The sequence below is a fragment of the Erpetoichthys calabaricus genome, chromosome 3 (genome assembly GCF_900747795.2).
Source record: "Erpetoichthys calabaricus chromosome 3, fErpCal1.3, whole genome shotgun sequence".
NCBI classification, from domain to species: Eukaryota; Metazoa; Chordata; class Cladistia; order Polypteriformes; family Polypteridae; genus Erpetoichthys; species Erpetoichthys calabaricus.
The window spans coordinates 156,056,112-156,079,224 of NC_041396.2; the positions used below are offsets into that span (position 1 = coordinate 156,056,112).

The window sequence follows — 23,113 nt, forward strand, 5'->3', positions numbered from 1 at the left end:
TTTAACCAATTATAAAATCGATTAAAGTGATAGATTAGAAATACGAATACCAGGAAAATGAGCCATATATTTCTATTCTATACAAAAACATTTAAGCCTATGACACATTAGATGACTTTTCCAGACGTTTTCAGTCGAAGCCTTCATTTACATAATCTTAGCCAGTTGGAGGCATTCGGCATCATCCTTCCTTGAAGCCAGTCACCTAACGTGATGTACGAAGGAGTGCTGAACCAAATGAGCCAATGAATGCTCATCCGGAAGTTCAATGCATAGAATATAGCAATGAATAATAAGGTATGGACTTCACAAATACAAGAGAAGCTTGTCTGTCTGAAGTCTTCTATTTTACAAACCAGAACAGAATGGAAAAAAGAATTAAAGGGCAGAGATTGCTGCTGAACACGCTGCAGCTGCTAACCCTTTGAACAGCACCATGTCAGTCAGGCAGCAAGCTATTGGCTGCAAGAAAAAGAGGCAAGTACAAGTGCACTGGAAGATCGGCACGTGGTCAGTAAATATGACACAGACTGAGATTTTCTGTTGTGTAATTTGACATGGTGCAGTGACAAGATCAGCAACTTTGTCTAGTAAATCTGACATGTTCCACATCAAAAAGTCGCATGTGTAGTGTGACATCATCTTTTCTGAAACCAGAGACAATAAGCGCTAATTATCTCTAGTAACTGCACTGTCATGAATGGTTCCAAAGGATGGCAGTAATTTTTCTTTTAGACTTCATTAAACATGCACCTAAATTTGGCCAGTATGAGAAAGTCTAAGTGTATACACAAGCAGCATCCCATCTAAGGTTGGTTTCTACCATGCATTTGATGCTATCAAGATAAGCTGCAGCTTCTAACCCAGATTAAACAAGTTGATAATTGATGGACCAGTGAACTTTATGAACCATTACCATATACAAACAAACAGAATGGATGGCCATATGATAAAAATGTGTTCATTGTCCTGGTATCATTATTTACATTTTAGCTGATTCCTTTACCCAAAGCAGCTTACAGCAGATTAGGAAAAGTGTATTTTTTACAGTTCAGGGAAGTTAAATGATTTGATTATTGTCTTAGAGTGAATCCGAGGTGGGGACTGAACTGACTGAACGCCATCTATTAGTGACCTCATTTGGTGTTTTATTTTTTGTTTTCTCTTCATAAACCTGTGACAATTGCTTTGGACTGGCACCCTGTCTAGCATTATCTCTTGCCTGGGGTCATTGTAGTCTGCTACTTTAACTGTCTTAGTGATGCCCCCCTTCCATACTTTGAGTCAAGCTTTTGCATACCAACAAGTAGTCAGCATGACTGACATAAAGATGAATTTGCAATTTGATCTTAATAAAGATCACTTTGAAGTTGATTTCAAATTCTGATTACAGTTTATAAGTAACAGTTTGGGCCCAGATTAGTTTGCAAGCAGACAAATTGTTCTTCTGATACAGTTATGTCTGTTTCTTCAGCTTGACACTTTACTGTCTCGAATAAGATGCCTTGTGTATTTGATGGTCCTTTCTGTTTAGGCTGATAGTGAATTTCTGATGGGAAGTGAAACCTTTCAATCAATCCAATTTTAGTTTGGTTAATGTGATCACATGCATAAATTATAGGCCACTGCTAAATTTATGCTTCTCAATTATTTAATATCCACTATTATATCCTGTCCAGTGTCACAGGGGCCAGAGCTGATCCCAACCATTCTATGCAACACGGATCACACATTCATACACACATACACTCTAAAACTCGGCCAAATTAAACTGAAGTAACCTGACATCTTTGGGATGTGAACAAAACAAGAAGAAAACAAGAACATGTAAACTCCTCAGAGGGGGCAATCAAGCTAATATTCAAAACTCCAACAGCAAGGGGGGAGACAAAGGAAAAGAGTTACCAATATTTATTTGGCTCCATTCACAGAGCACATCATCACAAGGGTGCGTTACAAAATGAATACGGGCACAAGTCAAGTCACACAATGCTATGTCATTATTGTAAACCATGAGCCAACCATCACAGAGCACACCAGAAATCAAACAAGTTTAGTTTCACAGTACAATAGAAAAGAGGTCAACTGCTTTAATGGACTGTTAATTCCCATAAATAAACAGACAGATTTTATATGTGTGTCTTAAAGTATAGTGCTCAAAGTCAAAAAGCAATTTAAAAAAGGCATTAAGAAGAGTTGCCTTAAAAACAAGAAAAGTATGTGTGAGAAATCCCAGCTGTATTGGGTTCACATGTTGTCAGAGGTGCACCATGTCAGTGTTTCAGATGCAGCTGTCTGATGTGTCTGAAGCTTGTGTTAGTTCATGCCTTGCTCATCAGTTTGCAGATTTGATCAAAGGTTCTGCATCTTGACTTGAGTGTGCTGAGCTCGATGCATCAAAGGTGCCTTGACATTCTTTGCAGATTAAAAGCCTGCCAGTGTTGGACTGCACAGGCAGTGGAATTTACATTCACAGATGTTGGCAGTCTCAGTCCATTCTGACAGCACCTGTTTTATTTCCTTCCATGTCTAGAAGGCTCACCGGGACCTTTGATCCTAGGGCCTGTCACAGTGAATTGTAATGCCTTTGAGACGTGTATGCATGGCAAATAGTACATGAGGCAACACTAAAGGTGCAAGAATAAAAGTACACCAGTGGTGGTTAAAGCAATAGAAAGACTGTCATTTTATTCTGACCGTTTATTAGTATTGCAGATTGTAATAACTGATTATGGTATCACATTTGACTGGCTTCTTCTTTAGATGTCTAATTGCAAATACATAACAGCGTGTTTTACTTTCCTAATAACTTCTCCACCCGTACCAAGATCCAGTCTGGTTTCTGTTTATTTCCATTAAGCTTCTTTTGAAGCTTCCATGAAATTTCTTGGCTTATAGGGTTCTTGCTCCATATGTGGAAGCCATTCTAATGGGATCCCCTTCACTGAGGCATTCAGTTTAGTCCAGCATTACAAGACTATAGTAGAAGCACCGTTTTTAAGCCCTTGATTTTTCTTTATTGTTTGTATCAGTTTCCTTTTGTGTTATGTGGGGTTAAAAAAAAGTTTCGATTTGAATTATATAGGCATTTCTGTAATTTAGTAATGTTTCTGTCTTTTTTGTACATTGAATCTGATTTAGAATATTTTACATTATTGTATCATTATTGTTTTTGTTCTGCTTTTTCAAATGCATGCCACAATTTTGGGACAGCATGGCCTCAACTATATAGTTTATGGGCATTCTGCATGTATCTTATTATTTTTCTTTGTGCAATGTTTCCAAGCAATACTTTAAATTATTATCATGGCTTTACATTCTTCAGAAGTGTTTCCCATTATAACAGAGATGTCACTGTAACCACTTTGAGAACCTTTTTGGCCATTTGTGTTGCCATTTTTTGTTGTCTCAGTATGCAGTAACCATGTTGTTTCACTGACTGCTACGCTGTTTGCCATCACATGACTGATGTCAACATGTTGCATATGTGGAAGTGTTGAAAAGGATAATCTTAAAATTGTTAAATATTGATCAACATTTCTGTATTATTTCAGTATAAAATGATTACCTGTTAGATTAGGTAGGCAGAAGTCCTTGACCTTTGAGAAAGCAGTTAATAACAGATAAGAAACAGCAGAACACCTGTAAAATGTAATACTTAATAATGGGCTCCTTAATACCATTTAATTATTGGAGCATTGCTAAAAAATATCTATATTGTGTATAAAAACTCTCAGGCTCTGGGCTATTATCCACTAAAGTTACGTGCAGTGTCTGAATTCTACATGTGAAATTATAAGCAATTCTGTGAGTTAAATTATCAAGCCTGTTGTTTTTCTTCAGCTTCATCAGCAATCGACTGTACAAAACAGCAGTGCAGTATGCTTGTTATTGCGTGCCTTTGTGTTGAATTTTGACTGTTGATAAATTCTTAATCAGTTTGGCTTCTCGGACTCTGCTAGATTCGCTTGACTTTAATTCTCCAAGTTCTTACTCCTAAGAAACTTGTTTTTCAGTTTTTTTGTCTTCTAGTTCCAAACTCTTTAGCTTTTTAACACTAGAATTACCAAAGCCTACAAAGAAACTCGTAATCCCGGCCCACCTTAAATCCCTTCGCACCTCTCCATCAGTGTCTTATGTTGGAGGGAATTGCCTGGAGTTGTAGAGGGTAAATAATATATCATCATTTGGAATATATACATGTACATTTCATGTGTGCTCCATGTCTACAACAATCTATGTAAACACATCATTAAAACAGAAACGTTTTTCATCTTGTAGTAATAAATGACAAAAAATACACATTAAGTATATAATGTGTGAAGCCTGAAGTCCAAATATCAAATAAACACTTTCACAAAAAGTACAAATATAATATGACAGGTTACGTGGTGCAGCAATAAGAAGTGCTGACTCGTAATCAAGAGGTCGCTGGTTTGATCCTGGCTGCTTCTCAAATTTACCGTTTTGAGTAGTGAGCTGCTCTTATTGTTAATATTATACAATAAAAACTTACATTTGATTTGTGTATGTAACAGCCGGTGTAAATTTATAGTACTTGTAAAAGTTAGTGTTTTACTTTTATTCTCTCAGTCACAATCATAATACAACACCACCTACCACCCTAAATCTGATGCTGTTAGTTTTTATTTGAAACTGGGAATAACTGTGGATGTGAGTGGTGTTTTGAGACAATGGAACTGGAAATTCTCTGATCTGAAGGGATATAAGCTGACACACAAACACTGGTGAATCTGCCTTCTTGGTATCTCATTGTCACTTTAATTTTTTTAAACGATGTGTTTACCTAGATTGTTGTAGACACAAAACACAAATGAAATGTATGTATTCCAAATGACGATCTATTATTTACCCTCTACATCTCCACTCACTTCACTCCAAGATAAATACTGAGCACTAAGAACCTTCTTTGTGAATTGAGCTGTGGCAGTGGGCAGGGGGATAGCAGGCAGCTTGTGCTGATCGACACATTTACAACACAAAAGGCCCTGACGAAGAGATGCGAAGGAATTTAAGGTGGGCCAGAATTATGAGTTTTTTGGTAGGCTTCAGTAATTCTAGTGTTAAGAAAAGTCTTTAACATCATAATAACTGCAGCTATGGGCTTTAAGGCTAGGCATAATATGTAGCTGCCAGTCACGTGACACAAGGCATAATTTTTGATGCCATCATGCCAAATGTCCAAATGGCGGCGCAGAGATTCTGGAATCCAGGTAATGGCTCTCTTTCCTAAAGCCCTCAACTCTTTCTTGTTAGTGGAAGTGCTTTAACTTCTTTGATTATGACTGTTGTTTAATGTCTCTGGTTTTGGTTTGATTTGGCAACAATTCACCTGGCTTTTGACATTGCTCCTGTCAGTTTCTTGGTCACAATCTTAGTGTTGGACCAGGGTTGAATTCGGTGTAGATTTGTTGGATTCTTCTCCAGTTTCCTCCTATAGTCCCTAGACAGGATTTTAATTGAAGTGGTTAGTATAACCCCTAAGCCCTAAGGGTTTTTTGGTATTATTGTGACTGAATAGATACCCAAAAATGAATGGCTGCCATTCTGCTTATTCTGTAATAAAGGAGCTTCGAATGACTGAAGAGTAGTGAGTATAACACTTTATATGAACCTTTATGAATAAAAACCTTTGTTTCACATACTGTACAGATCAACTATATAAAACACATAAAATTAGGCATTTTAGGGATTTCTCCCCAAAAAACTGGATTTTACACTACATATGCCATACATTTTATGATGCATCAAATTTCTTTTGTGCCCCAATCTGTCAGCTCTCATTACACCAAGTTTAGATGTCATCCCCCAGAATTACAAAACTGCACTGTTTTCACAAGGTGTCCCCTGTTTGAAAACATTGTGTCGCTTTTTGGACACATTTATTCTCTTGCAGCAACACAATCTCTCATGGTGTGATTCAATCTCAACATGGTGTGATTCAGTGCCAATCGAACAAAGGGTCCCATGAAAGTTTGTGTTGCATGATTCAGTGACATTCAATCAAGGGGGGGGGGGGGGTCCTCACATGAAACTGCAAGAAGCAGCGTGGCATAGCATGATACAAGTACATTGGACCAAAAAGAGATCCCCGTAAAAGTTTCTGCAGTATAATTCAGTGACATTCAGTTGTGAAGCTGAGAGCAACAGCATGGCTTGGGTTAACGATCAGCTGTCACATAAGCAATTTATTTCCTGCTTTTTATGCATAGCTGTGATGTATAGCACATATGACCAATCATAGACAACTATACATTATTGAAAAGGTCTGGAACTCAGCTGTCCAATGGTAATGAGTCTTTCACTGTATGTGTCTTGACGTTGGTGAGATCTTTCATAAAGGCTGATTCACTCGGTTGTGACATGCTGCTCGCCTCGGCATATACAGTGTGAAAATCGCCTATTTTACAAATGGAAAGAGCAGACAACATCGCAAACTTAGGGTTTATTTGAAAGAAGACACACTTGGGTATGGAAAAATACCATTATTGCTTTTGATTGACTTGTCATACATTTTTAAATTAATACGGAGCGAGTTACTGCACAAGTGTTTCCATTGGTGTGCCCAGTAATGGATTTGTGCCTTGTCCATTGTTAGTACTTGTCACCTGATGCTGCCAGAGTAAACTTCTGCTGGTCATCATTTCTACACAGCTGTTTAATGGCCATTATCTTGTCTTGTTCAAGTTTCCCCACTTCTTCATTTCATGTTACCCTCCATTAGTTCCACTCATTTGCCAACACACCCTCCTGTTCTTCACGGTCATGATCCACTGTCAGTTTCCTCAGTGTAATCTATACAACCAGATAATTGTCCTCTTGGTCCTTCTCAGATTGACTGCATGTTCCACCTTCATCAATTTCATGTTACTCTCATACTATTTTTCCTAGAGATCAGTTGAGGAAATTCCTTTTCTTACCACATCTTGGTACAACTCCATCCACACTGATCATGGCACCTTAACAACAGAGTTTGATTATTTACTGTAACAGCACATGCTGGATGGGGTCCATAACTGTAATATAGTATGATGTTCTGTCCTGGGTCAGGAACTGCTAGTTACTAAGTTTCACAGTCACATTCTCATACCATGGAGAAGAGTAACAACTTTGTGAAGGTACGAGTGGCAGAGCAGAATAGTAGCAAGAAAAGCAGAATGGGGACAGTGAGTGCTGGTAATGATGAATTGCTACATTTTTATTGTAAAAAGAGTAATGCACAGACATTGGTGACACGTTGGTTAACACTGCTGTCTCAAAGCTCCTGGGTTCAAATCCTAGATTGGGGCTCTGCCTGTGTGGATATGTGTACACTCACTTGCATCTAGGTAGCTTTTGTGCATGTACAGGTAGACCCCAGGTTACGGACACGCGACCTACGACTTACGAACGAGGCCGCAGCTGTGACGCATGCGCCTCATTAACTGCCGCGCCGTCATCTTTTGGCCGGAGGACGCTGCAAGTAGTGACTGGAGGGGTGCAATTTCACTGCTTGCGCAGTGTAGTGTCCCTATGTTCCTTGAGCGGCTCCCGGCGGCAAGCAAGCGGTGACCCGTGGTCCATAGTCACTGGGGCCACAGCTATCGTTCGTGTGCAGGACGGAGGCTTAATGGGGCGGTTCGCTGTCTGCCCACTACGCCGCCGCAGCTACTGCTACTGACTGGGCATTTCACTGCCTGCCCACTACACACGGCTCCCCCCGAATTGTTTTTGGTGGGTGGCTGGTAATGTTGCAAGCGGTGACCCAGTTGTGTAAACGGAGGCTATTGAGGGTGAACATGGCGGCAGGGGGTAGCATTGTAGTGTGCTTCGGGTGGCTGCCTGTTGAATGGGGGCGGTGGTGGGCGATTCACTACACGCCTTTGGCCACACCGCGTTCGTTCCTGGTGGGTGGACGCACACTGCAGGCTGCATACTGTAGTGGAGGTGACTGTGTGGTGGGTGGGTGGTGAACCGCCCCTCGCTACTCCCATTCATTCTCAATAGCAAGCCTGCTTGTACTGTTATGTACATAGCAGGAAGTTGTCTCTTGTCAGTACACCAGACATGCTGACAAGGGATGCCTGCCTGCTGTGATAGCTGTACAGTGCTGTGCAGAAGAGTTCATTGTCTTCACCCTTCAAGAAAGTCTCCGAAACACAGATCTGATGCAAATGCTGGTGATACAGTAAAGAAGAGAAAAACCATCACCATTGAAAATAAAGTAGAAATAATAAAAAGTTCAGAGAGAGGTGAAACTCCATCATTCATTGGCAGAGCACTTGGTTACAGTCGGTCAACAACAGCATTTATTATAATAATGTACCTGTTCCAACTTACATACAAATTCAACTTAAGTACAAACCTACAGTCCCTATCTCGTACGTAACCCAGGGACTGCCTGTATTCATTTCTTCTTTCTCACATCCCATAAACCGAACTAATATGTACAGTATGTGTGTATGAGTGAATGAGCTGTGTGATGAACTGGCACTGTCATCATGGTTCTCTATTTACACCCCATGATGCCAATATAGCCCCCAGGATACCGAACTGGATTAAGTGGGTTTAGATTATGGGTTAACTAAAAAACATTTTCCTTCCAAAACCTTAATCACACAGAGCAGGCAGCCATGTACTCACCTCTTCCACACATACTGTTTTATTGCATCCAGCTATTCCCTTGGTCTTGTTCTGCATTCTCATTTAGGCCTTTTCTATCCATACTATCTTTCATTTACAATATGTCCTCCAGTTGTTATTTTCCTCACATCAGTCCAACATATACTTTTCCAACAGTAAACAATGTGTCCATTAAAATGAGTACCAACCAATTAAAACCAGTCACTTCTGAATCCTGATCTCCCCTTCCAAACCTCGCTACTCCCACTTTATGCTCAGTTTATCATTCCTGTCTTTTGCATATAGCAGGAATATTGAACCTTACATAAAAATGACTCTCAGTTTCCACCTTTAATACTTTCACAGCAGCTTTTCAAAAAGCCCCCCTCATATCTCCAAATGTGAGGGTAACATACTCCCCAAAATCTTACTCATTGTTAATTTCCTAGGAATGAAACTGATATACATTTCACCTAACATAAACCCGATCCCTTATTTTTTTCTCCCAATTCTGAGATTAATCTCACCCCACAGCTTTGAAAATGGATGGGATGGAGGCAAATAGCCGGGACACTGCTGATAGACACTGTACTATGCACCATAATTTGGTTTGTTTATAATCCAGGTGTTTTCATATATGCTTTTCATTGAATGGAAAGCAATTTCCAGAAGAATCACACTACCTTTTGTGCTACAACTACTTTGTGATGTAGGGGCTTAATAACGAAACTGTTTGAATAAGATATTTTCGGGATATCACTATTATGATTTCTCCGCTTAAGCACCCTGCTTACAACTAAATGAACACAATGGAAGGTTTTTTCATGGTACTGGAAAATTGTGAGCACTGTAACATTGAGTAAGTGTATTTGTGGAATGGTACTGCCCCCTGCTGGCCATCAGTCATAACTCATAACAGAGGTGTGTTTGGAAGAAGTGATCGTTGCAGTAATAGCAGTAATATCCACACATTTACATTAATTAGGTTTTATAATTGTTGTGTGGATGGATTCTAAAATATTTTCATAAGCAGCTTTTGGAACTATCATATTAAACGTTTAATAGGGTTATTCAAATGTGTAATGTTGACATAACATCAAGCCACTAAACATAGCAAATGAAATGACTGCAGGTTATACCTGCAAATTCAGAAAGGACCCTCGCATGCTTCTGTGTAGATGACACAAAAATCTCCACAATCTAATAATTGTTTTCCTTTTTGTTTGTCTTTTTACTTTTCTAGGAAACACAGAAGCCTTCATGCCACCTTCACAGTTATCCAACAGTGGAATGCAGGACATGTATAGTCGGACCCCGTCTGGGGGACTGTCTGCTCTGGGGATAGGTCAACGTCAGCAATACCTTTACAGTCCTGGTTATGACCGGAGGTGAGTGCAAGTGTTAAAACTGTTGTCTTGCTACTTTTGATTACCCACTGTGTTACAACTGTTAGGGTATTTTGGTGCGGGCAGCTTATAGCACTTGCACTGTGGTTTGACTCTGAGCTCCGATGCCTACTGCGCAGTTTTTTTTTCCCTCTATGGTCTCAGCAACATTCTGTGCTGTTGGGTCAGCTGCTAAGTGGTGCCCTTTATAATCTGAAACTGAAACACACTGGTCAGAAATTGGATAATTTATTGACTCAAATTTTGTTCCACACCATGTTAGGGACATATTTTTGCTTTATTTACAAGGGAAACATCAAATAATAATAATAAAAATATATTTTATTTATATCTTGCCTTTGTTATGTATTCAAAACTAATGTTCACCTGTCTATATTTGTTATCTGCCAATTCTATTACAGAGTCTGTACTTTTGTGGACATATTTGGAACACAGGATATTACAAAGAAAATGGTGCCAGCCCATGTCATGTCACAACAAAGTGACGGACAGTCGGACAGAACAAATTTAGAGTTGAATTTTATAAACTCCATAAAGGCTGGAAAGTTAAATCGTAAATTAGTTAGCTACCACTATGCCACAACATTTAAAACCCTTAACTCTCACATTTTTGTGATTTTCATTTCCATACAAGTCACCCTTTTTGATTTTTTACAGAAACATTTTTGCATTGGGACAAACAACCAAAGCTTTTTATAGCTACTTCATTTCATAACATGCAGGTAGTGATGCCAGGTTACAGTCACTCAAAGGGATGTTTTGGAACTCAGGGTGTTCACCTATTTATTCATGTGTCTCCTTCATCATTTTTTTAAGCTGTAAACTGTACGTGAACTCGATGCATTGTAAGTATTTTGCTTATGCACATTTTTGTACATAGCAATTTGCATGAGAGTTATTTCCTGCAGAGGGCCAATTTCACAAAAAAATTGACTTGTACTGTTATTTGGTAAGAACAGGAACCTGAACATGAGTGAATGCCTGTTACTTCATTATACACAAGAGGAGTAAAAGAGACATTACTCGTACATTGATTAGATCAGTTGTACGTGACAACTGTTTGTGAACTCATCCAGTTTAGAAATTTATGCTGATTGTTATGTGTTGCGCTATTCATATATATATTTTTTTATTTCCGTCCTGCCCACTTTCATCCATCTTCTTGGATATTATTCTTTCTGCTGCTCCCATTTAGGGGTCATCACTGCAGATCATCTGTCTTCATCTGTCCTATGTATTTTACATCATTTTCTACCACACAGACTTTCTTCATGTCGTCCCACACCATATCCAGAAAAGCTCCTCTTTGGCCTTCCTTTTTTTCCTCTTGGTGGTTCCATCCTCAGCATTCTTTTCCCGATGTTCCCCTCATTTCTCCTCTGCACAAGCCCAAACAATCTCAATCACGCCTTTCTCACTTGGTCACCAAACCATCGTACCTGCATTGTCCCTTTAATATATTCATTCCTAAACCTGTCTACCCTCGTTACTCAGAGTGAAAATCACACCATCTTCAATTCTGCCACTTCCAGCTGTGCCTCCTGTCTTTTCGTCATTTCCACTATCTCCAAACAATACAACATAGCTGGTCTCACTACTGTTTTATAGACCTACTCTACAGAAACTCTTCTATCACAAATCACTCCAGCCACTTTTCTTTTCCCAGACCACCCTGCCTGCACTTTCTTCTTCACTCACTGCCACACTTGCCATTGCTTTGGACTGTTGAACCCAAGTATTTAATTGCATCTACCATCACCACCTCTGCTCCTCGTAGATGCACCCTTCCACCACCTTCCCTTTCATTCACACACACATATTCTGCCTTACTCCTACTGACTTTCATTCCCCTTCTCTCCAGTGCATACCCCCTCCTCTCCAGGTTCTCCTCAACCTGCTTTCTTTTCTCACTACAGATCACAATGTCATCTGTAAACATTATAATCCACAGAGACTCCTTTCTGATGTCACCCTGCCGACCTGCCCATCACCATTGCAAAGAGAAAAGTACTCAGACCCAATCCTTGATATAATCCAACTCTCACCTTGAACCAGGCTGTCATTCCTACAACACACCTCATCACAGTCACACTGTGAAACACTTACCACCAGACCAAAATGTAGTAAGAGTATTACACAAAACAGTGGTTAACTAGAATGTTCTCAAATTAGCTGTGTGAATCATCTAGCTAAACTGAATGCCTCATTTATTCACAAATTTTCAGGCATACTATCAATCCTAATTACTAACTGTGATGGGATCATCACAGCTGGAGAGTTAATTTTAATTTGAATTATAACTCAAAAACGAGATTTTTTAAACATATTGCCTCACCTTATCTTACTTTGGATGTTTCAGAGCACAGGCACAGCCACTGGCCCAGATTAGGTCTGGTTAGAGATTCTGTGTCTGCTTTTTCAAGTGTTTTCATGTTCCAATTGGCTAGAGGTCAGTGCCTCTGTTCATACCATTAGTAGCGTTCTTCATGACAAGGCTAACAGTATGAATGCTAGGCTAAAAACTGCAGCTCCAGAACAACTTGAGAAGAAATCCATGGTAAAATCAAGCTGTTTTTGATCTCAGCTGCATTTGCCTTTACTAAAAACGTTATGCCTGTCCTACTCATACTGTATGCTTCCTTTTCCTCTTTTTTGCTTTTATTTTTATTTTTTTTCTGATTTATGTGTTTCATTCTTGCTTCGGATTGCATAGCCTAAAAAGTGGTTATACTGTAGATAAGTATTTAAGCACCCGATGCACAAAGACCTCTGAATAAGCAATCCTGCATTGCGACGGAAAACAGAAATAAAGTGGAATTTACCAAAAGCCATTGAGGAAAAAAAAAAACACTATTGAGAAAGCATTAGGAGTCTGAGCCACTTTGTTTAATTTATAACACACAAGCTCTCATTTTCTTTTCCCTCACACTGTTCAGCATCTCCCATCTTTGAAGTAAGTTAAATTATTTTATAACATGTTTAAATCAGTCCTCTTAAAGTGCAGTGTGTTCCACCTAAGAAAATTTGCCATAAATGCTGAAAAAGTAGAAACAAGTTTCAGTTTCTCCTCAATTTGTATGAGTGGACACACTACCATGTGAATATTAATATTGAAAATAACTACAGGTAATGTATGTTCTTTTTTCTTTTTTTTTTTTATACAAAGCATTTTGTTGGTGGTTGCAACATTGTCATCTTCTCTGCGTGTTAATAGAATTCAGAGACAAAGCTCTGCTTATCGAAATAAATAATTTTTGTATTCAGGACACAATATTTAAATCATAGTTGGTTGTAGCTCACAAGCTGTTTTTAGAAGAACTAAAACAATCCGAGGGTAAATTAAAATTTAAAGGCAATTTGAAAATTACACGGTTACTGCAATGGATAGTAGCTGATGCGATGCAACATGTTCACAATGGCTTATGGGTAGTCTGAACACACGCAGTGCAGTGCTCTGCCATTAGTCTAATTTAAGGTTTTTCAAGCAAAGTGGAGCATCGTGAGAGCTACTCAGGTGTGCTGTGGAAATAATAGTGTAGTGCACTTGGGTCTGAACCTGAATGGGACAAGCTCCACGGGTAGTTGAGACCTGTCTGAGGAGGACAGGTCTACCTGGAAAAGCTACGTCTCTAAGCTGCCAGAGTCCACCTGCCCTGGGTGTGTGATCGCCAGCGAGCCTCACAGTGCAGGTGGACTGTGGGCCTACAAGTTGCCCCTGAGACAGAGAGGGGCAGGCAAAAGTGCGAAGCAGCTTGGAGGTGCCACCGTAGTGCTCACCAAGTGCCATGTCTGTGAACACTGATCTTTGACATGCTTTTTTACTGGCTACTCCAGTAGTCTTGCCCCTTCGGACAGCTCAGCATGTGTATGATATATATACAGTATATATAATATATTAACTGCTCAAAAAAATTAAAAGAACACTTTTTAATCAGAGTATAGCATCAGGTCAATGAAACTTCTGGGATATTGATCTGGTCAGTAGCACAGGGGGTTGTTAATCAGTTTCAGCTGCTTTGGTGTTAATGAAATTAACAGGTGCACTAGAGGGGCAACAATGAGACAACTTCCAAAACAGGAATGGTTTAACAGGTGGAGGCCACTGACATTTTTCCCTCCTCATCTTTTCTGACTGTTTTTCACTAGTTTTGCATTTGGCTACGTTCAGTGACACTACTGGTAGCATGAGACGATATCTGGACCCTACAGAGGATGCACAAGTAGTCAAATTTCTCCAGGATGGCACATCAATATGTGACATTGCCAGAAGGTTTGCTGTGTCTCCCAGAACAGTTTCAAGGGCATCGAGGAGATTCGAGGAGTGCTGGACAGGGCCGTAGAAGGTCCTTAACCAATCAGCAGGACTGGTATTTGCTCCTTTGGGCAAGGAGGATCAGGATGAGCACTGCCAGAGCCCAACAAAATGACCTCCAGCAGGCCACTGGTGTGAATGTCTCTGAAAAACAGACTCTCTGAGGGTGGCCTAAGAGCCTGACGTCCTCTAGTGGGCCCAGTGCTCACTGCCCGGCACCGTGGAGCTCGATTGGCATTTTCCATAGAATACCAGAATTGGCAGGTCCAACACTGGCACCCTGTGCTTTTTACAGATGAGAACAGGTTCACACTGAGCACATGTGACAGACGTGAAAGGGTCTGGAGAAGCCGTGGAGAACATTTGCTGCCTGTAACATCATTCAGCATGACCCATTTGGTGGTGGGTCAATGATGGTCTGAGGAGGCATATCCATGGAGGAACACACAGACCTCTACATTCTAGACAACGGCACCTTGACTGCGATTAGATAACGGGAAGAAATCCTTGGACCTATTGTCAGACCCTATGCTGGTGCAGTGGGTCCTGGGTTCCTCCTGGTGCACAACAATGCCTGGCCTCATGTGGTCAGAGTATACAGGCAGTTCCTGGAGGGTGAAGGAATTGATACCACTGACTGGCCCCCACGCTCACCTGACCTAAAACCAATAGAACACCTTTGGGACATTATGTTTCAGTCCATCCAACGCCACTAGGTTGCACCTAAGACTGTCCAGGAGCTCAGTGATGCCTTGGTCCAGATCTGGGAGGAGTTCCCCCAGGACACCATCCGTTGCCTCATTAGGAGCATGCCCCGACTTTGTCAGACATACGTACATGCACATGGGGGCCATACAAACTACTGGGTACGATTTTGAGTTGCTGCAGTGAATTTTTGGCAAAATGGACTAGCCTGCAACATCATTTTTTCACTTTGATTTTTGGGGTGTCTTTGAATTCAACCCTCTGTAGGTTGATAATTTTAATTTCCATTAAACAATGTGGCATCCTTTTTTTGTTCCTTACACATTACCCAGTCCATATCAGTATAGATATCCAGCATGATTTTTTTCCCATTGAGATCTGATGTGTTTTCAAAGTGTTCCTTTGATTTTTTTGAGCAGTTCTATATATATATATATATATATGTGTGTGTGTGTGTGTGTGTGTGTGTTTGCAGCTAGCAAGATAGTGGTGTGCCGTTGGGTAATTTTGGTTACAAATAGTGTGCCACTACAGAAAAAAAGGTTGGGAAACACTGATCTAGTTGAAGCCAAGGTCAAATGAGCATGGACACTCTGCTGCTGGATTGCACCATTATTGAATGCACCATAGTGAGATTTCTTTGGGCAGAGGGAGTGAAACCTGCTGAAATTCATTGAAGGATGTTGGTTCAGTATGGAAGTGAAAAGAGCACGACTCAAATAATATTTTATGAATGGGTAGAAAGGCTTAAAGCATGAAGAACAAATGTAAGCGACAAAGCTCGAGCTGGTCGACCATCAAAATTGCGCACACAAGCCCACATCAACATGAAGAATGCCTTCATCACAGAAGATTGACGGATTATGTTGTCTGTTGTTGCTGCGCATTAGGTTATCAGCTATGGATCTGCTCATGTCATAAGTGCTTGATGAATTGGGGTACCATAAAGTTTGTACCAGAAGGATACCTAAACAACTTACTTATCTGCACATGTCAACATCCTTCAATATACAGTAATCCCTCCTCGAGGGATTCCGCTAAGTAGAAACCATATGTTTATATGGCTATTTTTATATTGTCATGCTTGGATCACAGATTTGCACAGAAACACAGGAAGTTGTAGAGAGACAGGAACGTTATTCAAACACTGCAAACAAACATTTGTCTCTTTTTCAAAAGTTTAAACTGTGCTCCATGACAAGACAGAGATGACAGTTCCGTCTCACAATTAAAAGAATGCAAACATATCTTCCTCTTCAAAGGAGTGCGTGTCAGAGAGAGAGAGAGAGAGAGAACAAAGCAAGCAGTCAAAAATCAATATGGCTGTTTGGCGCACAAAGCAGTTGAAGGCAGCAGCTCACACCCCCTCCGTCAGGAGCAGAGAAAGAGAGAGAGATAAAAACAAACAATCAAAAATCAATACATGCCCTTCAAGCTTTTAAGTATGTGAAGCACCGTGCAGCATGTCGCTTCATGAAGCAGCTGCACAGAAGGGAGCAACATGAAAACATTTTTAGATGAGTGTCAGTATCGTCTAGGTGTGCGAACAGCCCCCCTGCTCACACCCCCTCAGAGAACGTCAGAGCGAGAAAGCAAACAATCAAAAATCAATACGTGCTGTTTGATCTTTTAAGTATGCAAAGCACAGTGCAGGAAGCATGTCGCTTGACAAATCAGCCATATGCAAGCCCAGCAAGAAAGAGAGCAATGTGAAGGTAATCTTTCAGCGTTTATTGAGGAGCGGCCATATCCTCTAGGGGTGTGAACAGCCCCCCTGCTTACAATATATTTGAGGAGTTTTATTTAATACTTTATACGCGCTCTGGTTGGGTAGCTTCTCAGCCATCTGCCAATAGCGTCCCTTGTATGAAATCAACTGGGCAAACCAACTGAGGAAGCATGTACAAGAAATTAAAAGATCCATTGTCCGCAGAAATCCGCGAACCAGCAAAAAATCTGCGATATATATTTAAATATGCTTACATATAAAATCTACGATAGAGTGAAGCCGCGAAAGGCGAAGCGCGATATAGCGAGGGATTACTGTATTTCTGCAGGTTTCAGTTCCACTGCCCATACAAATCTCACTACGGCATGTTGCATAGTGCAGTCCCGTAGCTGAGCGTCCGTGTTCAATTGTGCTGTATGTGTGTGCTAACCAGAGGTGTGACCAGAACATCATGTGTGGGTGGGCATTTGGCTTTTCTGAGGGGGCAAAAAATATCCATCCATCCATCCCCATTTTTGTTGGGGGGTCAAATAATAATAACAACATAGTTTTATATAACATATAAAAGCAAAAATTGTGGCATAAATCATAACCTATTGTGCAATAAAATTAACAGTGACAATGGACCTTGTATTATTATTTTTTGTGAACAAATACAGAACTACATCTACTGTACAAGGTAAATATCAATAAAGTGAAATGTATACAACATATGAGAGCAAGAACAGAAACGTGGCTTATTGTAGTCATGGGAGGCTATAGGACATCAGTTTCCAGTGTTTAACCTGGATATTATCTACAGGACCAGTCTGCGGTTACTCTTGGCAAATTCTGAAATAAATTCATTCATGTCTAGATTTTCTGTGATGTTTTTCTCGTGTGCCAGAATGACTAAATTTCTCTTCCTTGAATTCAGCTTTGTTCGGAGGAGTTGAGTGAGAATGCGGTTCAAAGTAGAGAAAGTGCTTTCGCATGCAGCTGAAGACACACCAATGATGAGTGCTGTGATGCAAACATGGCTCTAATGTGCGGGATACTAGACGTGTGTTTGTGGAAGCCGCCACCGTCTTTTTCTAAAGCTTTTTTCCAATTAGTGTAGCCGTGTTTGGTGAATATGTTCTCGCAGTCCAAATTGGAAACACTAAATTTGTGGCGGGCAAAGCAAAAGCTACCATCACAGACAACAGAATATTCAAGCCATGGTCAAGACTGAGACCAGCTTGCACTAAAACATCGGAGTGTCTTTCCAAATGCATGCTTAGGATAATTAATTAAAATGGGCTGGGCTGGGCTGGGCTGGGCTATCCATATTTAAGTCAGGTAGACCGGACTGTATATTTTGTTGAAGGCAGAGGTTTGGAGTACCAGACACGGGCGCAGAGCTGGAGGATTGTGTAGGCTTATCTACATCTTTTGGAGTTTCAGTTCCCGACGTGGGTGCGCTGTGCTCCGTGTTGGTAGCAGCGGTGCTGGGCTCAACCATGGAGCCAGCAGCTTGTGGAGGAACAGAGGTTGAAGATGTCTGCTTTTTAATAAGCTACCTATGCATAGCCTTTGGTGTTACCAACCAGAAAATAAAAGAAGAATGGAACGTATATGCTGTTTTAATTAAAGAATGCGATCAACAGGTTCAAAACGTGCTGCAAAATGTGCGGCGAAGTGAACTGTGAGCAGCACGGTGCCTGTGTAGTGGAGGAGACACTGACGGATATGCCCCAAATTCAAACGGGCCGATTGGAAAGCAACTCAGTTTTGAAAATCAAATGTTATTCTTCTCCAGAGTTTTCATTGGACAGACAGAGCATTTCACAGGGGGTGCACGGCTTGTCTCTGGGGGGGCAATGCCCACCCCAGCCTCCCTACCTGTGGTCACGCCTCTGGTGCTAACTACTCATAAGCCATTGCAAATATGTCGTACTGGGTCAGCTCTGGTCCATTGTGATTACTGCATAATTTTCCAATTGCCTTTACTTGTTGCTTTACCTTTGTGTTTTTAATTTAAAACAGTGTTAAATCAGTACTACCATTACTGGTTTGCATAATAATTTAGTGGAAAGGTTTCAAAATTTCTACAGAAAAGAAGTATTGCCTGAGAAGAACAAAATCTAGATGAGAAGAACATTACTCAGTCAGTCTCATCTCTGCATGTTCAAATAAGTGAATGTGATCGAACTGAGCTCCGCAGTAAGTTCTTGGCAATCCTATGATAGGAGAGATAATGTTTGCTAAGCACAGAACATTGCAGTCTTGTCCCTGCAGGTTTAAAAACACAATCACAAAGTGATTTTATATTTAAATACAAATTGAAATGTCACTGTTATAGTCAATTTGATTTCCTTTATACTAACTGGAGTTGCTTCCAACCTGTTGGCATTTAATTAAGACTGGTGAAATTTCGGAATTGACTGAGCATGTGATCAGATACTTACCCATAGTGCAATTCAGCTTGTGAGCACCAAACATCTTCATAGGCACTGCAGTCTCCATAATTATTTGGTAATCAGCAATCACACTGTGATTAATTGTGCAATTAGAAAGTAATTATAAGGCATTAGTTGGTCCAGATCAATGTGACCGTCTCTGTGGGTGAATTGAAAAAAGAAATATCAAAGTACTCAAAAGTCTAATGAATTTCATGGGTTGAAAGAGTGTAACAGCTTCCTCCTAATGTCCTGCTTAAACATAGGTTGCAAAGATATTATTGGTCAGATTCAAGACTCCATAAAGGTATAATTCAGATCATAAAAACACACAATTGTGAAAGGCTAAGGTTGCTTTTTAGGTTACAGAATAATCTGTGAATGGTGGAACTGAAGATAGTGTTTTCAAGCTTTATTCATTAGTCCTTCTTCTGTCATGAAGTAGAGGAGGAAAGCATATGCCGCCCCTAATCAGTATCTTTGAAAGGCATCTAAAGTTTGGTTTAGTAAGGGGGTGAATAGTTAAAAAAGTTAAAAATTAACCACATATTTTAACTTGAAAATAGAATTGGCCTTGTAAGATTATCAGTGGGTTCTCACAACTTTTATTGAAGTACAGCATGTTATCCTGTGTTTTTTAAAGTGTAACTTAATGGCTATAACAATATACAACTTGAATATTTAACATTGTCATCAAATTTTAATCTAAATTGAACAAATATATTCTTTAACATGAATTTGTGTGCATCCCATAGGCACAAAGTTTTAAGTTGTCAGTTTCTGTATTAGTGATTGTGGATTGTTAAATACGTTCTGTGGTGGGCTGGATTCAGTTCTTACCTTTAGTCCACTGCAGGTGGGATTTATTCAGGCCCCTCCTGACTGTGTTTTGTTTGGAATAAGCAGAGTCAAAAAATTATGAAGTTTTATATTTTGGTAGCATAATACACCTATACAAATCCTTATGTTCGATCGTCAGATTTACTTGAATTAGACAAGGATGTGTCTGTGAATACCAGAAAAAGAAAAAAGAAAGTTTATCCATGCCATTTGAGAGGAAAACAGCATGTACAAAGTTTAATTTGTTCAGCCCCAATGAGGGCTATCACAACATTCATTATTTGTTTTTTTATCCACAGGGATTTAGCATAATCCTACTTTTTACTTACTCTGTGCATTGTATACATGTTTTCTCGAAGAAGGCCATGCTGTTAATTTTGTTAAACTCTTCATATAATAACGCATGCAGTGTTATTGCTTGTTTAAAACAGAGTGTCAAGTGAGTGCCCTCATGTAACAATTTTTCACCTGTAATATACAGTACTTATCTTTTCCCATTGCCTGAAGGAGTCTGAGCATGTCCCAGCATCCTGGAGTGCAAGGCGGAAACCAAAACCTAAATGTGGAACCCATCCATGGCCAGACATACTTCCAAGTACAACACACTCTCATTCATGGTGGGCCAGTATGGAGTTGCCATTTAGCATACCTGCCTTTGTTTGAATGGTGGGTGGAAAAACTGCTAAATGATTGTCACGATTAATATCATCAGCAAATGTACAAAGTATTCTCAGGATGGTCTCACTTGTCCACATACCTTATGTCATTCAATAGTAACTTGCTACCCATCTCTTAAAAATTACCTAATAGAAAAGACCTTAGAGATTTCCATTACTGTATTTTTAAAATGCTATTCTGCTTTAACCTGATAAATTATAGTTCAGGAAATTCTGTTTTCACAATAATTCAAGTATGTGAACAATAAACTTGAACAAATGTTTACTCTTCTTGTGACATCTGTTTCAAAAGTATTAATTACCATCTACATCTCAGTGTCTTAACTGCATATAATGTGTAGTGATGCATATCATAATGTTCCATTATTAATAAGAACTCCTCTATACTTTGCTTAAGAGTCAAAGTAACCAAAAGATACATCTTCTGTTGATTTAGATGTTCTTATTTTTAATTCTGAAAACTGGTGAAGTTGTTGAGCTGGGACCTTTTTCTTCTTCTGCTGAACATTGCATTAGTTGTGAATAAGGTGTCAGGAAAAAGACCACCAGCATGTGCCCTGATAGACTCTGATTCTGTTGCATACTATAAACCCCTGTGAAATTATGCCAGATCTGGATATCATAGGAGACCCACACTTCTCATTCAGATCCATTCTCTATGATGAATGAAAGTTGACAATATTTGTACTCGTCAGTGATCTTTCAGGCTCTCCCTTAGATCACCAGTGGACAAAATTGACCTCCATAAACTCAGCTGTGTAGTTGGTAGCCAGGTAGTCTGTCAAATGATGCATGCTGGAGGTTATCTTTTACTGACTTGTGAGATGGCATAACTTCAGCACAAATTGCCTCATAACTAACTGGATGAATTTTTAATAAAGCATTAAAATTGTCCTTCAAAACTACTAATCCAAAATCTTTATGGCCCTGATGTTTATTCAATCCTTAGCTAAATAGCAGATGTACACTATGCATGTAGAGCCCACAACATATAGCATCTTCGGAGCAAAATTCCCTGTAGAAAGTGATATAAGAGTGACTTGGGATGAATACCACATTCCTGTTAAGATTACCACACTCTTGGTGATGGCTAGGAGATGCATCATTCTTGAAAAAAAAACTTATTATGCCACAGATTCTTTAACTTTCATTTTTTGATGGAATAAATCTTCATTAATGAATTAATCTTTTAACTTCCAAAGCATTTGGTATAACATAGTGATACCATATTATAGATCTATTATTTCATTTTGGCAGGCGTGATTCGTTGAACACCTTGTTGTCCCTGACATTCTGCAATGAGCTGATTGTGCTTTTGCTCTTAGTGAATGGTTTCTGTGTGGTGGGTTCTTCCTTGCACCTTACGGTCTTAAGGAGAATATTCTCAGTCAGTTGGTAAATGTGCCAATATTATTACAAGAAAAAGCTTTGTTTGTTAATAAGACTAGGGGGCACTTCCCCTTGCTCACTTTGCTCGCCAACCCCTGGGGACAGGCGCTGGGCGGCTGCTATCATGCAGCTGAGCCGCACGAAGCGCATTGGGGTGCTCCTCCATTAAAGAAAGTAATTGTATTTAAAGAGGTGGTATATAGAAGAGTATGCGGGGTACCTTAGGAAGATGGTTTGGTCCTTAGTTATTATAGATAGAAAATCAGTTACTTGAGTATTTCACTACATCTGCCTATTTTAAATACCAATGAATAATAAAACATAGTAAAAAGTAGAAGTAAAAAAGTAAAACGTAATAAAAAGTAAATAAAAGGTTAAATTATATTAAGCCCACATCAAAAACAATATTATGAATTACTTTATCCTCTAACTTGCATTCTATAAACATTGCTTTTTTGCATTTCTGTTCACATATTGTTTGGGATATACAGTATTTATCTTTCTTGTTTATTGGACGATTCTCTTTGTCTTCATTTTTATTATATGCAGCTCTTTTTTTTGATGTTCATTATCGGCTCTTGCTGCTGTTTTTCTATCACGATCTAAAATTCAACGTTCTTGAATAGATAATTTGCTTTTCTGCCTTACCATTATAAGGGCAAGTTACCAGCACTGAGAGTGTCACGAGGTGGTACGGAGAGAGGATGTGCGCAGTAGGAGTAATGATTGGGTGAGCGGTGTGGAGGGGAGTGGTCAAGGTTGAATAATGTGGAGACGACAGAAAACTTTTTTAATATAATATAGAGATTATAGTAAACAGTATCTGTAAGTAAACAAAGTTTAATTTAAGATTCTGTTATATTTACAATGGCTACATTATAGTTCGTGCTGCTGCCTCACACATTTGGAATTCTGGATTCAAACCCACTTATTCTCTTTGTACAATTTGCACACTCACCCCATGTCAGTGTTAGATTTTCTGCCTTGTACTCCAGTTTTCTTCCCTCACCCCA

At 39.6% G+C, this 23,113-nt stretch overlaps 1 protein-coding gene across 1 annotated transcript in view; it reads left to right on the forward strand.

Annotated features, from left to right (window-relative positions):
- arid1b (AT rich interactive domain 1B (SWI1-like)) overlaps positions 1-23,113 on the forward strand; it is a 708,988-nt gene that overhangs the window by 657,690 nt on the left and 28,185 nt on the right. The window contains 1 exon segment of the mRNA XM_028797431.2: positions 9,866-10,010. Within this exon segment, the coding sequence (XP_028653264.2) occupies positions 9,866-10,010 (145 nt within the window).